At 50.3% G+C, this 12261-nt stretch overlaps 1 protein-coding gene across 1 annotated transcript in view; it reads left to right on the top strand.

Annotated features, from left to right (window-relative positions):
* The window catches only part of mms19 (MMS19 homolog, cytosolic iron-sulfur assembly component), an 82065-nt gene that overhangs the window by 62733 nt on the left and 7071 nt on the right, over positions 1–12261 (top strand). Inside the window, exons 24-29 of the mRNA XM_085994236.1 lie at positions 1532–1653; positions 2793–2849; positions 2988–3174; positions 4158–4240; positions 9709–9873; positions 10904–10963. Coding sequence (XP_085850362.1) covers positions 1532–1653; positions 2793–2849; positions 2988–3174; positions 4158–4240; positions 9709–9873; positions 10904–10963 — 674 coding nt within the window. The remainder of the gene's footprint in view (positions 1–1531; positions 1654–2792; positions 2850–2987; positions 3175–4157; positions 4241–9708; positions 9874–10903; positions 10964–12261) is intronic.

The raw sequence follows: 12261 nt of genomic DNA, 5'->3' as shown, positions 1-12261 counted from the left end.
CCCTTTAATGTAAGCAGCACTGAGGTTGGGAACGAAAGGAAGAGGAGCGGAGGTAAATCATCTGATGGCGAGCCTGGGTTTTAATCAGCTGAAAATTGCAGGGTGAGGTGACCCGGGAGGGGTGTGAGGTCTAAGTACAAGTGGACAATATCCAATAAACCCAACAAGGTCCAGTTCAGGGAAGTTCAGAGCAGCAGTAAGCACATTTGAGTTGACAAAATGGGGAACAGCAGAAAAGTGCGACAAGGAAGGGAAAAGGAGAGGTATTTTGAGGCTCTGGGTGAAGGAAGGAATTGTCCATCACAGTGGTTCTCCACCTTTCTGCTTCTGAGGCCCCCCTCCCATGTTCTTAAAAACTCCACAGATACAACTCAAGTATTTTTTCTGTATAAAATTAGTTATGCAATTAAACATGTATATTTATGATTATTTTTGTTTTACTTAATTATGAAGTTGAGACTGCCTCCGAGGTTGATATAGTTCTGCTTAAGTTACGAGAGTGTCTCTGAGGCTGGTAGAGTTAGACTGGGGTTCGTGGACTGTCGCTGGGGTTGATAGTGCTGATGAGACCAATAGTGTTGCGGGCCGTGCCGGCTCTTGCTTCTCCTCTTGTCCAACACTCGAAGCTCAGCACCATCCAGTACAAAACAGCCCGCTTGATTGGCTCCCCATCCATCACCTTAAACATTCACTCCCTCCACCACCGACGCACCGTGGCTGCAGTGTGTACCACCTACAAGATGCACTGCAGCAACTCGCCAAGCCTTCTTCGGCAGCACCTTCAAACCCGTGATCTCCACCACCAAGAAGGACAAGGGCAGCAGGTGTATGGGAACACCACCACCTCCAAGTTCTCCTCCAAGTCACACACCATCCTGACTTGGAAGTATATCGCCGATCCTTCATCGTCGCTGGGTCAAAATCCTGGAACTCCCTCCCTAACAGCACTGTGGGAGTACCTTCACCACACGGACTGCAGCGGTTCAAGAAGGCGGCTCACCACCACCTTCTCGAGGGCAATTGGGGATGGGCAATAAATGCTGGCCTTGCCAGCGATGCCCTCATCCCGTGAACGAATGAAAACAAAAAGCCGAGCGGAGCGCGCCTGCTGAGACTGGACGCCGTCTCCTTGACGAGATGGCGGACTGATGACCATGAGCCTCTGGGGCCAAGCGGTGGTTTCCGGTTCCTCGCGTCCTGTGTGGGGCCGGGGACTGAAGTGTTACTGTGCCGATGTTGATCGGTGACTCAGCGAGTGGAAGTTAAAACTCTGTTCCCTAGATACTGTAACCTTCGGGTATCGGCATTAAATCGACTTTAAATTGTCTGTGCGATGGAGGCGGGGAGTCACTGGCACCCCCCAGGTTGAGAACCCTCGGAGAGACTTTAGCCGCGAATGAATTGTCGCGAGAGAACTCTCGGCTTCCCCTCGATCTCCACATGAGGGTGCCACAGCTGAGGCTGGGACCCAAGGCGATGAGACACGCTCGCCATTGATTCTCTTCCTTTGTGTGTGTGTGTGTGTGTGTAGGTGAGCAGTTGGATTCCGTTCTACAGGATCTGTTGAAAAAGATGGACTGCGGGCTGCAGAGGAACGCTGGCGATTGTTCGCAGTCTGCTAGCAGGACCCGGATTTTCACCTTGCTGCTGTGGGTAAGAGATTTATGCAGCGATGGTAATTCGAAATAAAGACAGACTTGCATTTCTGTAGCGCCTTTCACACCCTCAGGACTTCCCAAAGCGCTTTACAGCCAATTAAGTACTTTTTTGAAGTGTAGTTACTGTTGTAATGTAGGAAACGTGGCAGCCAATTTGTGCACAGCAAGCTCCCACAAACAGCAATGAATTAATGAGCAGATATCTTTTTTTAGTTATGTTGGTTGAGGTATAAATATTGGCCCAGGACGCTGGTGAGAACTCCCCTGCTCTTCTTCAAAATAGCACCGTCGGATCTTTTACGCCCACCTGAGAGAGCAGACAGGGCCTCAGTTCAGCGTCTCATCCGAAAGACAGCGCCTTCGACAGTGCAGCACTCCCTCAGTGAGTGTCAGCCTGGATTATGGGCTCAGGTCTCTGGAGTGGGATTTGAACCCATGACCTTCTGACTCAGGCGAGAGTGCTACCCACGGAGCCACAGCTGTCGTATTAGATAGTAAATTCAGTTGGGCTGAGGCTACAGGTGCTTCAGTTGGTCTTGGCATCTTGGGTTAAGGGGCAGTTGGGAGGGGGGGGGGCGCAGAATCAGCCAGGGTTCCTACTCCCCAGTTGCTAACCAGTGACTCCGAAGAGGGCGGTTCGAGATTTATACAGGGACTTCCCGGGACCTGCAGTGCCCGACCAGAAACTCCAAGTGCCGAATCCGTAGTGGCTTTTAAAAGGGGAGTGAATAATGAAAAATTTAAGACGGGCAGGTAAATGGGAGTAAGTAGGTGGCTCTTCAGAGAGCTGGCACGGGCCACATGGCCTTTTTCTTCTGTGCTGTAAGATTCTATGATTCGATTCCTCGAATTTGCTAATGCCGACGCCACCCTCCTCCAGTGCCTCCACAGACAGTCTGTACCGTGCATTGGTCACCCACCATTGGAAGTGGTTCATCTTAAGCCGTCTGTTCACCATCCCTCTTCCGAGCTTGGGTCCTTTTTGTTTTACCAATCTGAAGTTCTTGATGCTGTTGAATTATTTATTCCGCCCCCCCCCCCCCCCCCCCCCCCCAGCCACGAGGTGTGAGTGGACTTGGGACAGTGTGCCGCTCTGTATAACGAACTTATTCTGGTTTTGTATTGTTTCCCCAGTTAACGAAATCTCTTGTGCTGCGATATCACCCTCTGGCTACCACACTGACCGACAAGGTAAGAGGGACTCTCTCGGCGTGGGGCCACTCTGATCCGTTACTCAACGTGAAGCCTTTTTGCCTACCGACCTCTCCTTGCGTCGAGTTGTTCCCTTTCCCCCTTGCGCTTCATTCAGTCCTCTTCTCTCTCCCCCAGCTGATGGCGCTGCTCACTGACCCGGCTCTGGGAACCGAGGCAGCGAGCGGATTTTCCCTGTTGGTGAGCGACTCCGCAGACGTCCTGAACAGGGCCACTCACGCCGACGTCCGCATCATGTACCGGCAACGCTTCTTCACCGAGAACGTCCCCAAGCTGGTCCAGGGCTTCCATTCGGCCAGCAAAGGTAACATAAAGAGTGAATATAAAGAGTGGGAAGGCACCACGGGTCAATGGGCGCCTGAGAGAAAAGGATTGGTTATCGTTTGCGGTGGGACTGACGATCAGGGCAGGTGTGCATACCAGGCTCGGGCAGGAGCTCCCATACTGTGTCCTGGGAGTCACGGGAACACCAGCCTCCAGGCCGGAGCTCCCATTCTGTGTCCTGGGAGTCACGGGAACACCAGTCCCCAGCCGGAGCTCCCATTCTGTGTCCTGAGAGTCACGGGAACACCAGTCCCCAGTCGGAGCTCCCATTCTGTGTCCCGGGAGTCACGGGAATACCAGGCTTGGGCAGGAGCTCCCATACTGTGCCCTGGGAGTCACGGGAATACCAGGCTCGGGCAGGAGCTCCCATTCTGTGTCCTGGGAGTCACGGGAACACCAGTCTCCAGGCCGGAGCTCCCATTCTGTGTCCTGGGAGTCACGGGAACACCAGTCCCAGTCGGAGCTCCCATTCTGTGTCCCGGGAGTCACGGGAATACCAGGCTCGGGCAGGAGCTCCCATACTGTGCCTTGGGAGTCACGGGAATACCAGGCTCGGGCAGGAGCTCCCATACTGTGCCCTGGGAGTCACTGGAACACTAGTCCCCAGGTGTGTGTGCACTGTGCCCAAGGGAATATGAAGAATGAAATTATTGTAAAACATGCCACTGACCTGTAAGAGCATGCTTCAGTACAATTGTAGGTTTTGCCTTTGGACTTGGGTGCTGCCTGGAGGGAGGATTTTGAGCTGTATAACACCAGGGTGAAATAATGTTGGGGATGGAGCTGTCACTGCGGGTGGGGGGTTGGGGGGATCGGCTCTCATTTGCGCTACTAATTGTTCCCCAGTGACTGCTCCAAGTGAGCGTGCACGTGTTGATGCCAACACTGGTGTGCTCGCCCCGGCGCGCTCTAGCATTGCTACATTCACTCTAATGCTGCCCCGATGGGCTTGGTTTGTTGCAGATAATAAATCGAACTACTTGAAGGCGCTCTCTCATGTGCTGAACAGCCTCCCGAAGCAGGTCCTGATGACTGAGCTCCCGTCGGTCAGTACAGGCGTTTACCTCCTCTGGGGCATCGTGCCGTTCTAGAATGCGGGTGTCCTCATCCTGACATTTGTCTGATTGCGGCTGTCTTGTGTATCTGCGGTTATATGGTGCTCGCTCTATTTAAACCTCTCCCTCTCTTTCCCTTCTGCTGTTGGTGTGTGTGCTGGGGTGCGTGTGTGTCTAAAATTCATACTCCTAAGCAATGTTCCCTCTAATTTTTTTTGGGTGTGTGGACACTTTAACGGGCTGCGCGGCCCATTGAAATTTTCGCGCCTGCGCGGATTCTCGTATTGTAAAACCAGTGAGCGGCCTGCGCGAGACCTCCAGATCGCTGCGCAGCTTAACGGGAACGTTGCTCCCAAGTTATTTTTCCTTTCCCTCGCCCTCTGATTTTTCTCCTCCTCCTGCAAACATACTGCACAAGTTCGCAGGCAGAGGGTGCTCTGTGGCACTTGACTCCAGTGAGTCTAGACAGTGAATGGCGGCACGATATCTGACTGGGGATCACAGCAGGCGAGCCTGGTCAAATCAGCACCTGATGCGTTAACCGATTTCCCAACGGGACTGCCATTAGGAGCAAGAGCCACGGTTGGTTTGCTTTCTTCCCCCGCCCCCCCCAAAACCAATGTTCCCTCTAATTTCTTCGGGTGGGGGGCCAAGCGGCTCCTTTAAGGGGCTGCGTGGCCCATTCAAAATTCCGCGCATGCGTGCTTTTTTCCCATTTAAAAGCCGGTGAGCCAGCTGCGCAGGTGCTCCAGAGCACTATGCAGCTGCGCAGCTTAATGGGAACATTCTCCCATCCCCAGCCTGTGAACGTTGAGGTCAGTTATTGCGCCCTCTACTGTCGTCCTGATTGAGATTTGCCACTCAACAGAGAGCTCCTTTACCCCCGAGCTACTAGGGGCCACTGCCTTGGGTGTCTTTATTGCGACTGGGATAATGGTGGGCTTCCTGACCTACAGTCTGGTATGTGTTGAGGATCATCTCGCCTGTCTCATTCTGCGGTTGCCATCTTGCGTAGATCTGCAGCTGCTATGGTTTCTTTCATCTTTCGGACGAGACATTAAACCGAGGCCCCGTCTACCCCCTCGGGTCAAAGTAAAAGATCACAAGGCCACTATTGGAAGAAGAGCAGGAGAGTTCTTCCCAGTGTCCTGTTGGTGCTGGTTTAGATCAGATGAGCGTGTGTGATTGGTACAGGCCAGATTGACCGGGCCTGTGTGTGCTGGAGCCTGTGTGTGCTGGAGCCTGTGTGTGCTGGAGCCTGTGTGTGTTGGTGTGTGCGCTGGAGCCTGTGTGTGTTGGAGAACATGGGGCATAGAGAGAGTATGAGAATAGATTGGCAGCTAACATAAAAGGGAATCCAAAAGTCTTCTATAGGCATATAAATAGTAAACGAGTAGTAAGAGGAGGGGTGGGGCTGATTAGGGACCAAAATGGAGACCTACACATGATGGCAGAGGGCATGGCTGAGGTACTAAATGAGTGCTTTACAACTGTCTTTATCAAGAAAGAAGATGCTGCCAAAGTCATAGTGAAAGAGGAGGTCGTTGAAATACTGGATGGGATAAAAATTGATAGAGGAGGGACTAGAAAGGCTGGCTGTACTTAAAATAGATAAGTCACCAGGACCAAATGGGATGCATCCTAGGATGCTGAGGGAAGTGAAGGTGGAAATTGCGGAGGTACTGGCCATAATCTTCCAATCCTCCTTGGATACGTGGGTGGTGCCAGAGGACTGGAGAATTGCAAATGTTGCACCCTTGTTCAAAAAAGGGTGTAAGGATAAACCCAGCAACTACAGGCCAGTCAGTTTAACCCCGGTAGTGGGGAAGCTTTTTGGGACAAAATTAACAGTCACTTGGACAAGTGTGGATTAATTAAGGAAAGCCGGCTTGGATTTGTTAAAGGAAAATCGTCTTTAACTAACGATTGAGTTTTTTGATGAGGTAACAGAGGGTTGATGAGGACAATGTAGTTGATATGATGTACATGGGCTTCCAAAAGGCATTTGATAAAGTGCCACATAATAATAGGCTTGCCAGCAAAGTTGAAGCCCATGGAATAAAAGGGACAGTGGCAGCATGGATACGAAATTGGCTAAGTGACAGGAAACAGAATAGTGGTGAACGGTTGTTTATCGGACTGGAGGAAGGTACACAGTGGTGTTCCCCAGGGGTTGGTACGAGGACCACTGCTTTTCTTGATATATATTAATGACTTTGACTTGGGTATACAGGGCACAATTTCAAAATTTGCAGATGACACAAAACTTAGAAGTATTGTGAACAGTGAGGAGGAGAGTGATAGACTTCAAGAGGAATAGACAGGCTGGTGGAATGGGCGGACACGTGGCAGATGAAATTTAACGCAGAAAAGTGCGAAGTGATACATAATTGGTAGGAAGAACGAAGAGAGGCAATATAAACTAAAGGGTACAATCCTAAAGGGGGTGCATGAACAGAGACACCTGGGGGTATATGTGCACAAATCGTTGAAGGTGGCAGGGCAGGTTGTTGTGTGAGGCAAGGGAGGATATTGCAGGGGCTCTGACACAAATTTTCAGAACCTCTCTGGCCACAGGGGAGGTGCCAGAGGACTGGAGAACAGCTAACGTAGTACCATTATTCAAGAAGGGTAGTAGGGATAAACCAGGGAATTACAGGCCAGTGAGCCTAACATCAGTGGTAGGGAAATTATTGGAAAAAATTCTGAGGGACAGAATTAGTCTCCACTTGGAGAGGCAAGGATTAATCAAGGATAGTCAGCATGGCTTTGTAAGGGGGAGATCATGTCTAACCAATTTGATTGAATTTTTCGAGTGGGTGACTAGGTGTGTGGATGAGGGTAGTGCAGTTGATGTTGTCTACATGGACTTCAGTAAGGCTTTTGACAAAGTCCCGCATGGGAGACTGGTCAGGAAGGTAAGAGCCCATGGGATCCAGGGCAATTTGGCACATTGGATCCAAAATTGGCTTAGTGGCAGGAGGCAGAGGGTGATGGTCGAAGGTTGTTTTTGTGACTGGAAGCCTGTGTACCGCAGGGATCAGTGCTGGGTCCTTTGCTGTTTGTAGTGTACATTTATGATTTAGATATAAATGTAGGAGGTATGATCAGTAAGTTCGCAGATGATACGAAAATTGGTGGAGTGGTAAATAGCGAGGAGGAAAGCCTCAGGCTGCAGGACGATATAGACGGGTTGGTTAGATGGGCAGAACAGTGGCAAATGGAATTTAACCCTGAAAAGTGTGAGGTGATGCATTTTGGGTGGACTAACAAGGCAAGGGAATACACAATGAATGGTAGGACCCTAGGAAGGACAGAGGATCAGAGGGACCTTGGTGTGCATGTACATAGATCCCTGGAGGCAGCAGGACAGGTAGATAAGGTGGTTAAAAAGGCATATGGGATACTTGCCTTCATTAGCCGAGGCATAGAATACAAGAGCAGGGAGGTTATGATGGAGCTGTACAAAACGCTAGTTAGGCCACAGCTGGAATACTGTGTGCAGTTCTGGTCGCCACACTATAGGAAGGATGTGATTGCTTTGGAGAGGGTGCAGAGGAGATTCACCAGGATGTTACCTGGGCTGGAGCGCTTCAGCTATGAAGAAAGACTGGACAGGCTGGGGTTGTTTTCCTTGGAGCAGAGAAGGCTGAGGGGGGACCTGATTGAGGTGTACAAAATTATGAGGGGCATAGATAGGGTAGATAGAAAGGAACTTTTCCCCTTAATAGAGGGGTCAATAACCAGGGGGCATAGTTTCAAGATAAGGGGAAGGAGGTTTAGAGGGGATTTGACGAAAAACTTTTTCACCCAGAGGGTGGTTGGAATCTGGAACTCACTGCTTGAAAGGGTGGTAGAGGCAGGAACCTTCACAACATTCAAGAAGCATTTGGATGAGCACTTGAAACGCCATAGCATACAAGGCTACGGACCAAGTGCTGGGAAATGGGATTAGAATAGACAGGGCTTGATGGCCGGCGCAGACACGATGGGCTGAAGGGCCTCTTTCTCTGCGGTATAACCCTGACTCTAAAGCAGTTAAAAAAGCAAACAGGATCCTGGGCTTCATAAATAGAAGCATAGAGTACAAATGCAAGGAAGTTATGGACCTTTATAAAACACTGGTTCGGCCTCAACTGGAGTATTGTGTCCAATTCTGGGCACCGCACTTTAGAAAGGATGTGAAGGCCTTGGAGAGGGTGCAGGAAAGATTTACGAGAATGATTCCAGGGATGAGGGATTTTAGTTATGTGAATAGACTGTAGAAGCTGGGGTGGTTCTCCTTCGAGCAGAGAAGGTTGAGAGGAGATTTGATAGAGGTGTTCAAAATCATGAGGGGGTCTGGACAGAGTAGATAGAGAGAAACTGTTCCCATTGGCGGAAGGGTCGAGAACCAGAGGACACAGATTTAAGGTGATTGGCAGAAGAACCAAAGGCGACAGGAGGAAAAACTTGTTTACACAGTGAGTGGTTAGGATCTGGAATGCACTTCCTGAGAGGGTGGTGGAGGCAGATTCAATCGTGCCTTTCAAAATACAGGAAACTTTGCGATATCCGGCACCGACGGGACCGAGCTGCTGCCGATCTATCAAAACTTCCGGATAGACCAGCGCTAATGTTGAAGGATACGGAGGTTTTCATCTCCGTATCTGACAACAAACACTGTTGCTTAGCAACAGCTTGTAAGCACTCGGCCCGTACCTTGGAAGCATCTCTGAAGCTGTTGCTAAGCTACAGAGACGCTTTCCAGAGCCTGACTTTTTATAAAAAAAAAGCTAGGAGAAGAAAAAAAACCTAACCAAAACGGCTGCTGATTTCTGCCGTTAGATCGAGGTTTCCGGACATACAACCTCCGGATAAACCAACGTTTCCTGTAAGTACCTGAAGGGGAAAAAAAATTTCAGGGCTACATGGAAAGGGCGGGGGAGTGGGACTAGCTGAAGTGCTCTTGCAGAGAGCTGGCACGGGCTCGATGGGCCGAATGGCAGCCTCCTGTGCTGTAACCATTCTAAGGAGCCTGTGGGTGTTGGTGCGTGTGCCGGAGCCTGTGGGTGTTGGTGCGTGTGCTGGAGCCTGTGGGTGTTGGTGCGTGTGCTGGAGCCTGTGGGTGTTGGTGCGTGTGCTGGAGCCTGTGGGTGTTGGTGCGTGTGCTGGAGCCTGTGGGTGTTGGTGCGTGTGCTGGAGCCTGTGGGTGTTGGTGCGTGTGCTGGAGCCTGTGGGTGTTGGTGCGTGTGCTGGAGCCTGTGGGTGTTGGTGCGTGTGCTGGAGCCTGTGGGTGTTGGTGCGTGTGCTGGAGCCTGTGGGTGTTGGTGCGTGTGCTGGAGCCTGCGTGTGCTGGAGCCTGCGTGTGCTGGACCCTTTGGTGTGTGCTGGCGCGTGTGCAGGAGCCTCTGTTGGTACGTGCTGGAGCCTCTGTTGGCGTGTGCTGGTTTTAATCATTGCTCCGTTTCCTTCCCCAGCTGCTGACCCTGTTGTTGGAGGCTCTGTCCTGCTCAGACCAGGTGGTCCAGTTGTCTACTCTGGGGTGTTTGCACCCTCTGTTGCTGGACGCCCCGCAGATCATGAGCTTGCACATAGAGACCTTAGTGAACAAACTGCTCAATCTGACTACTAGCCCTGCCATGGTACGTACAGAGAACTGGGGCAATGTGGCTTTGATCAAGAACCAAAGCATTTGACGATGAGATTTAACTCCTTCCAACCTCGTTGTCCTTGACTCTTCCCCCCAGGATTATGCCAGAACAGAAACCTGGGGTCCCTCGAGGTGAAGGGTGTCTTTCTTCGTAATTTTTTGTTGCGGTGTTCTCAAGGCCTTGCGTTCACAGATATTTTACGAGGCCATGGTACATTTTGATTGCATGGTGATCTGACCGATCAGGGTTTCTTGCCTTGACTACAACAACAATTTATATAGCACCTTTAATGTTTGTTGTAAAACCTCCCAAGACTATGCTTACCCTGGGAACAATGCTCGCCAGACAGCCGTAGTGTTTGGTTTCTGGGCTATAGTTAGGCCTAAGAAAAGGGGGCATGGGGTGAGGCTCTCGATACCAGGAAAGGCGATTTTGAAGTGGAAACTTTGTGTTAGGGATTTATACGTGTAATTCTCCACAAAGCGTGCTCTCTGTGTCTCAGAATCACACAGCACAGGAGGTCATTCGGCCCATCGTGAATCACACAGCACAGAAGGAGGTCATTCGGCCCATCGTGCCTGTGCCGGCTCTTTGAAAGAGCTCTCCAATTAGCCCCACTCCCCCTGCTCTTTCCCCAGAGCCCTGCAATTTATTTCCTTTTCAAGTATTTATCCAATTGTCTTTTGAAAGTTACTATTGCATCTGCTCCCACCGCCCTTTCAGGCAGCGCGTTCCAGATCACAATAACTCGCTGCGTAAGAACATCTCCCCTCATCTTGCCTCTGGTTCTTTTGGCAATTATCTTAAACCTGTGAAAATGTTTCAGTTTTCCGCTTATTTCAACATGGCGGGCTGAGGGGCGGCGGGCTGGTTTCTCCCTTTGGTTAACTTGTCCCTCATTCGTGGTCGCGCCAGAGTAGAAATGCCTCAGTGATAATGATGAGTCAGTCGTCTGTCGGTGCCTTGCTGGAAAGTTTTGCCTCTCCTCACTGACACCGGTTTGTGTGTGTTTTAATTGCAGAAAGTCCGTATTGCGTCCTTGCAGTGTATGCACGCACTGACCAAGCTGCCCCCGCACGTGGTAAGATTTGTACAGTTATTCATGTGTTACGTTACCCGTTGGACCTGCATTTATATGCGAGGTTATCCACTTTGGTGTCAAAAACAAGAAGGCAGATTATTGGCCCAGAAATTCGGGTCTCCACGGGTGAGTACGCACGGGGTACTCGCCCGTGGGCCCGATGGAAGTGCCAGTTTCCTGCATGCGCGGGAAACCGGCACTTCCGTTCCGCTGAACGAAGGAGTTCAGAGGTCGAACGCGTGCGCAGGAGGGGCTGCGCATGCGCATCGAACTTAGGTTTTTTTTTTACAGGTTTTTCCGGAAGGGTAAGTCTGCAGAAGTTAGAAATGTAAAAAGCAGGCGTAAAGCCTGCTTTTTACAAGATAAGTGGTGAATTAATTAAAATTAAAACATTTTTTCCACAGGTTTATTATTTTTAAATACTTTAAAGCAAGGTAAGTTTATTTTTAGCCCCGTTAGAAAATAAAATTATTTTTTTCAAAATTTAAATTATTGTTTAAAATAGTTATTTAATGTAATTTATAGTTTATTTAAAAATTGAGATTTTTAAAAATTTATTTGAAGATTTAGTGCTGTTTTGGGGCCGTAGTATTTATAAGTCTTGACAGCACTTCCTGTCAGACTTATGAATGGAGCATTCCCTGCTCCAATTGGCTCCCCATGGCCCACGTGATCCCAGGGGACGCATCGAACTAGCTGCGCCCCTGGGATACGCAAGCACTGCGCGCCGGCAGCTGGAGCAGGCCCTGGATCGGAATCCCACGCGGGCCCACAGCTCAACGGCCGGCGCGCAAGTTAAGTGCAGATCGGGGGCTTGCACCTGCGGGAAGCCCCCGACCCGAATTTCTGGGCCATTATCTGAATGGCAATAGATTGGGAGAAGGGGAAGTGCAATGAGACTTGGGCGTCCTTGTGCACCAGTCGCTGAAGGTAAGCATGCAGGTGCAGCAGGCGGTTAAGAAGGCAAATGGTATGTTGGCCTTCGTAGCGAGAGGGTTTGAGTACAGGAACAAGGATGTCTTGCTGCAGTTGGACAGGGCCTTGGTGAGACCACATCTTGAGTATTGTGTGTAGTTGTGGGCGCCTTATCTGAGGAAGGATGTTCTTGCCATGGAAGGAGTGCAGCGAAGATTCACCAGACTGATACCTGGGATGGCAGGAATGACGTATGAGGAGAGATTGGGTCGATTGGGCTTGTTCTCGCTGGAGTTTAGAAGAATGAGAGGGGATCTCCATGAAACTTATAAAATTCTAACAGGACTCAACAGACTAGATGCAGGAAGGATGTTCCCGATGGT

Source organism: Somniosus microcephalus, chromosome 8, assembly GCF_052327205.1.
Source record: "Somniosus microcephalus isolate GS21.2 chromosome 8, FLI_Smic_1.0, whole genome shotgun sequence".
NCBI classification, from domain to species: domain Eukaryota; kingdom Metazoa; phylum Chordata; class Chondrichthyes; order Squaliformes; family Somniosidae; genus Somniosus; species Somniosus microcephalus.
Note: the sequence above shows the minus strand (reverse complement) of the source record. Positions and strands in the feature narration are given on the sequence as shown.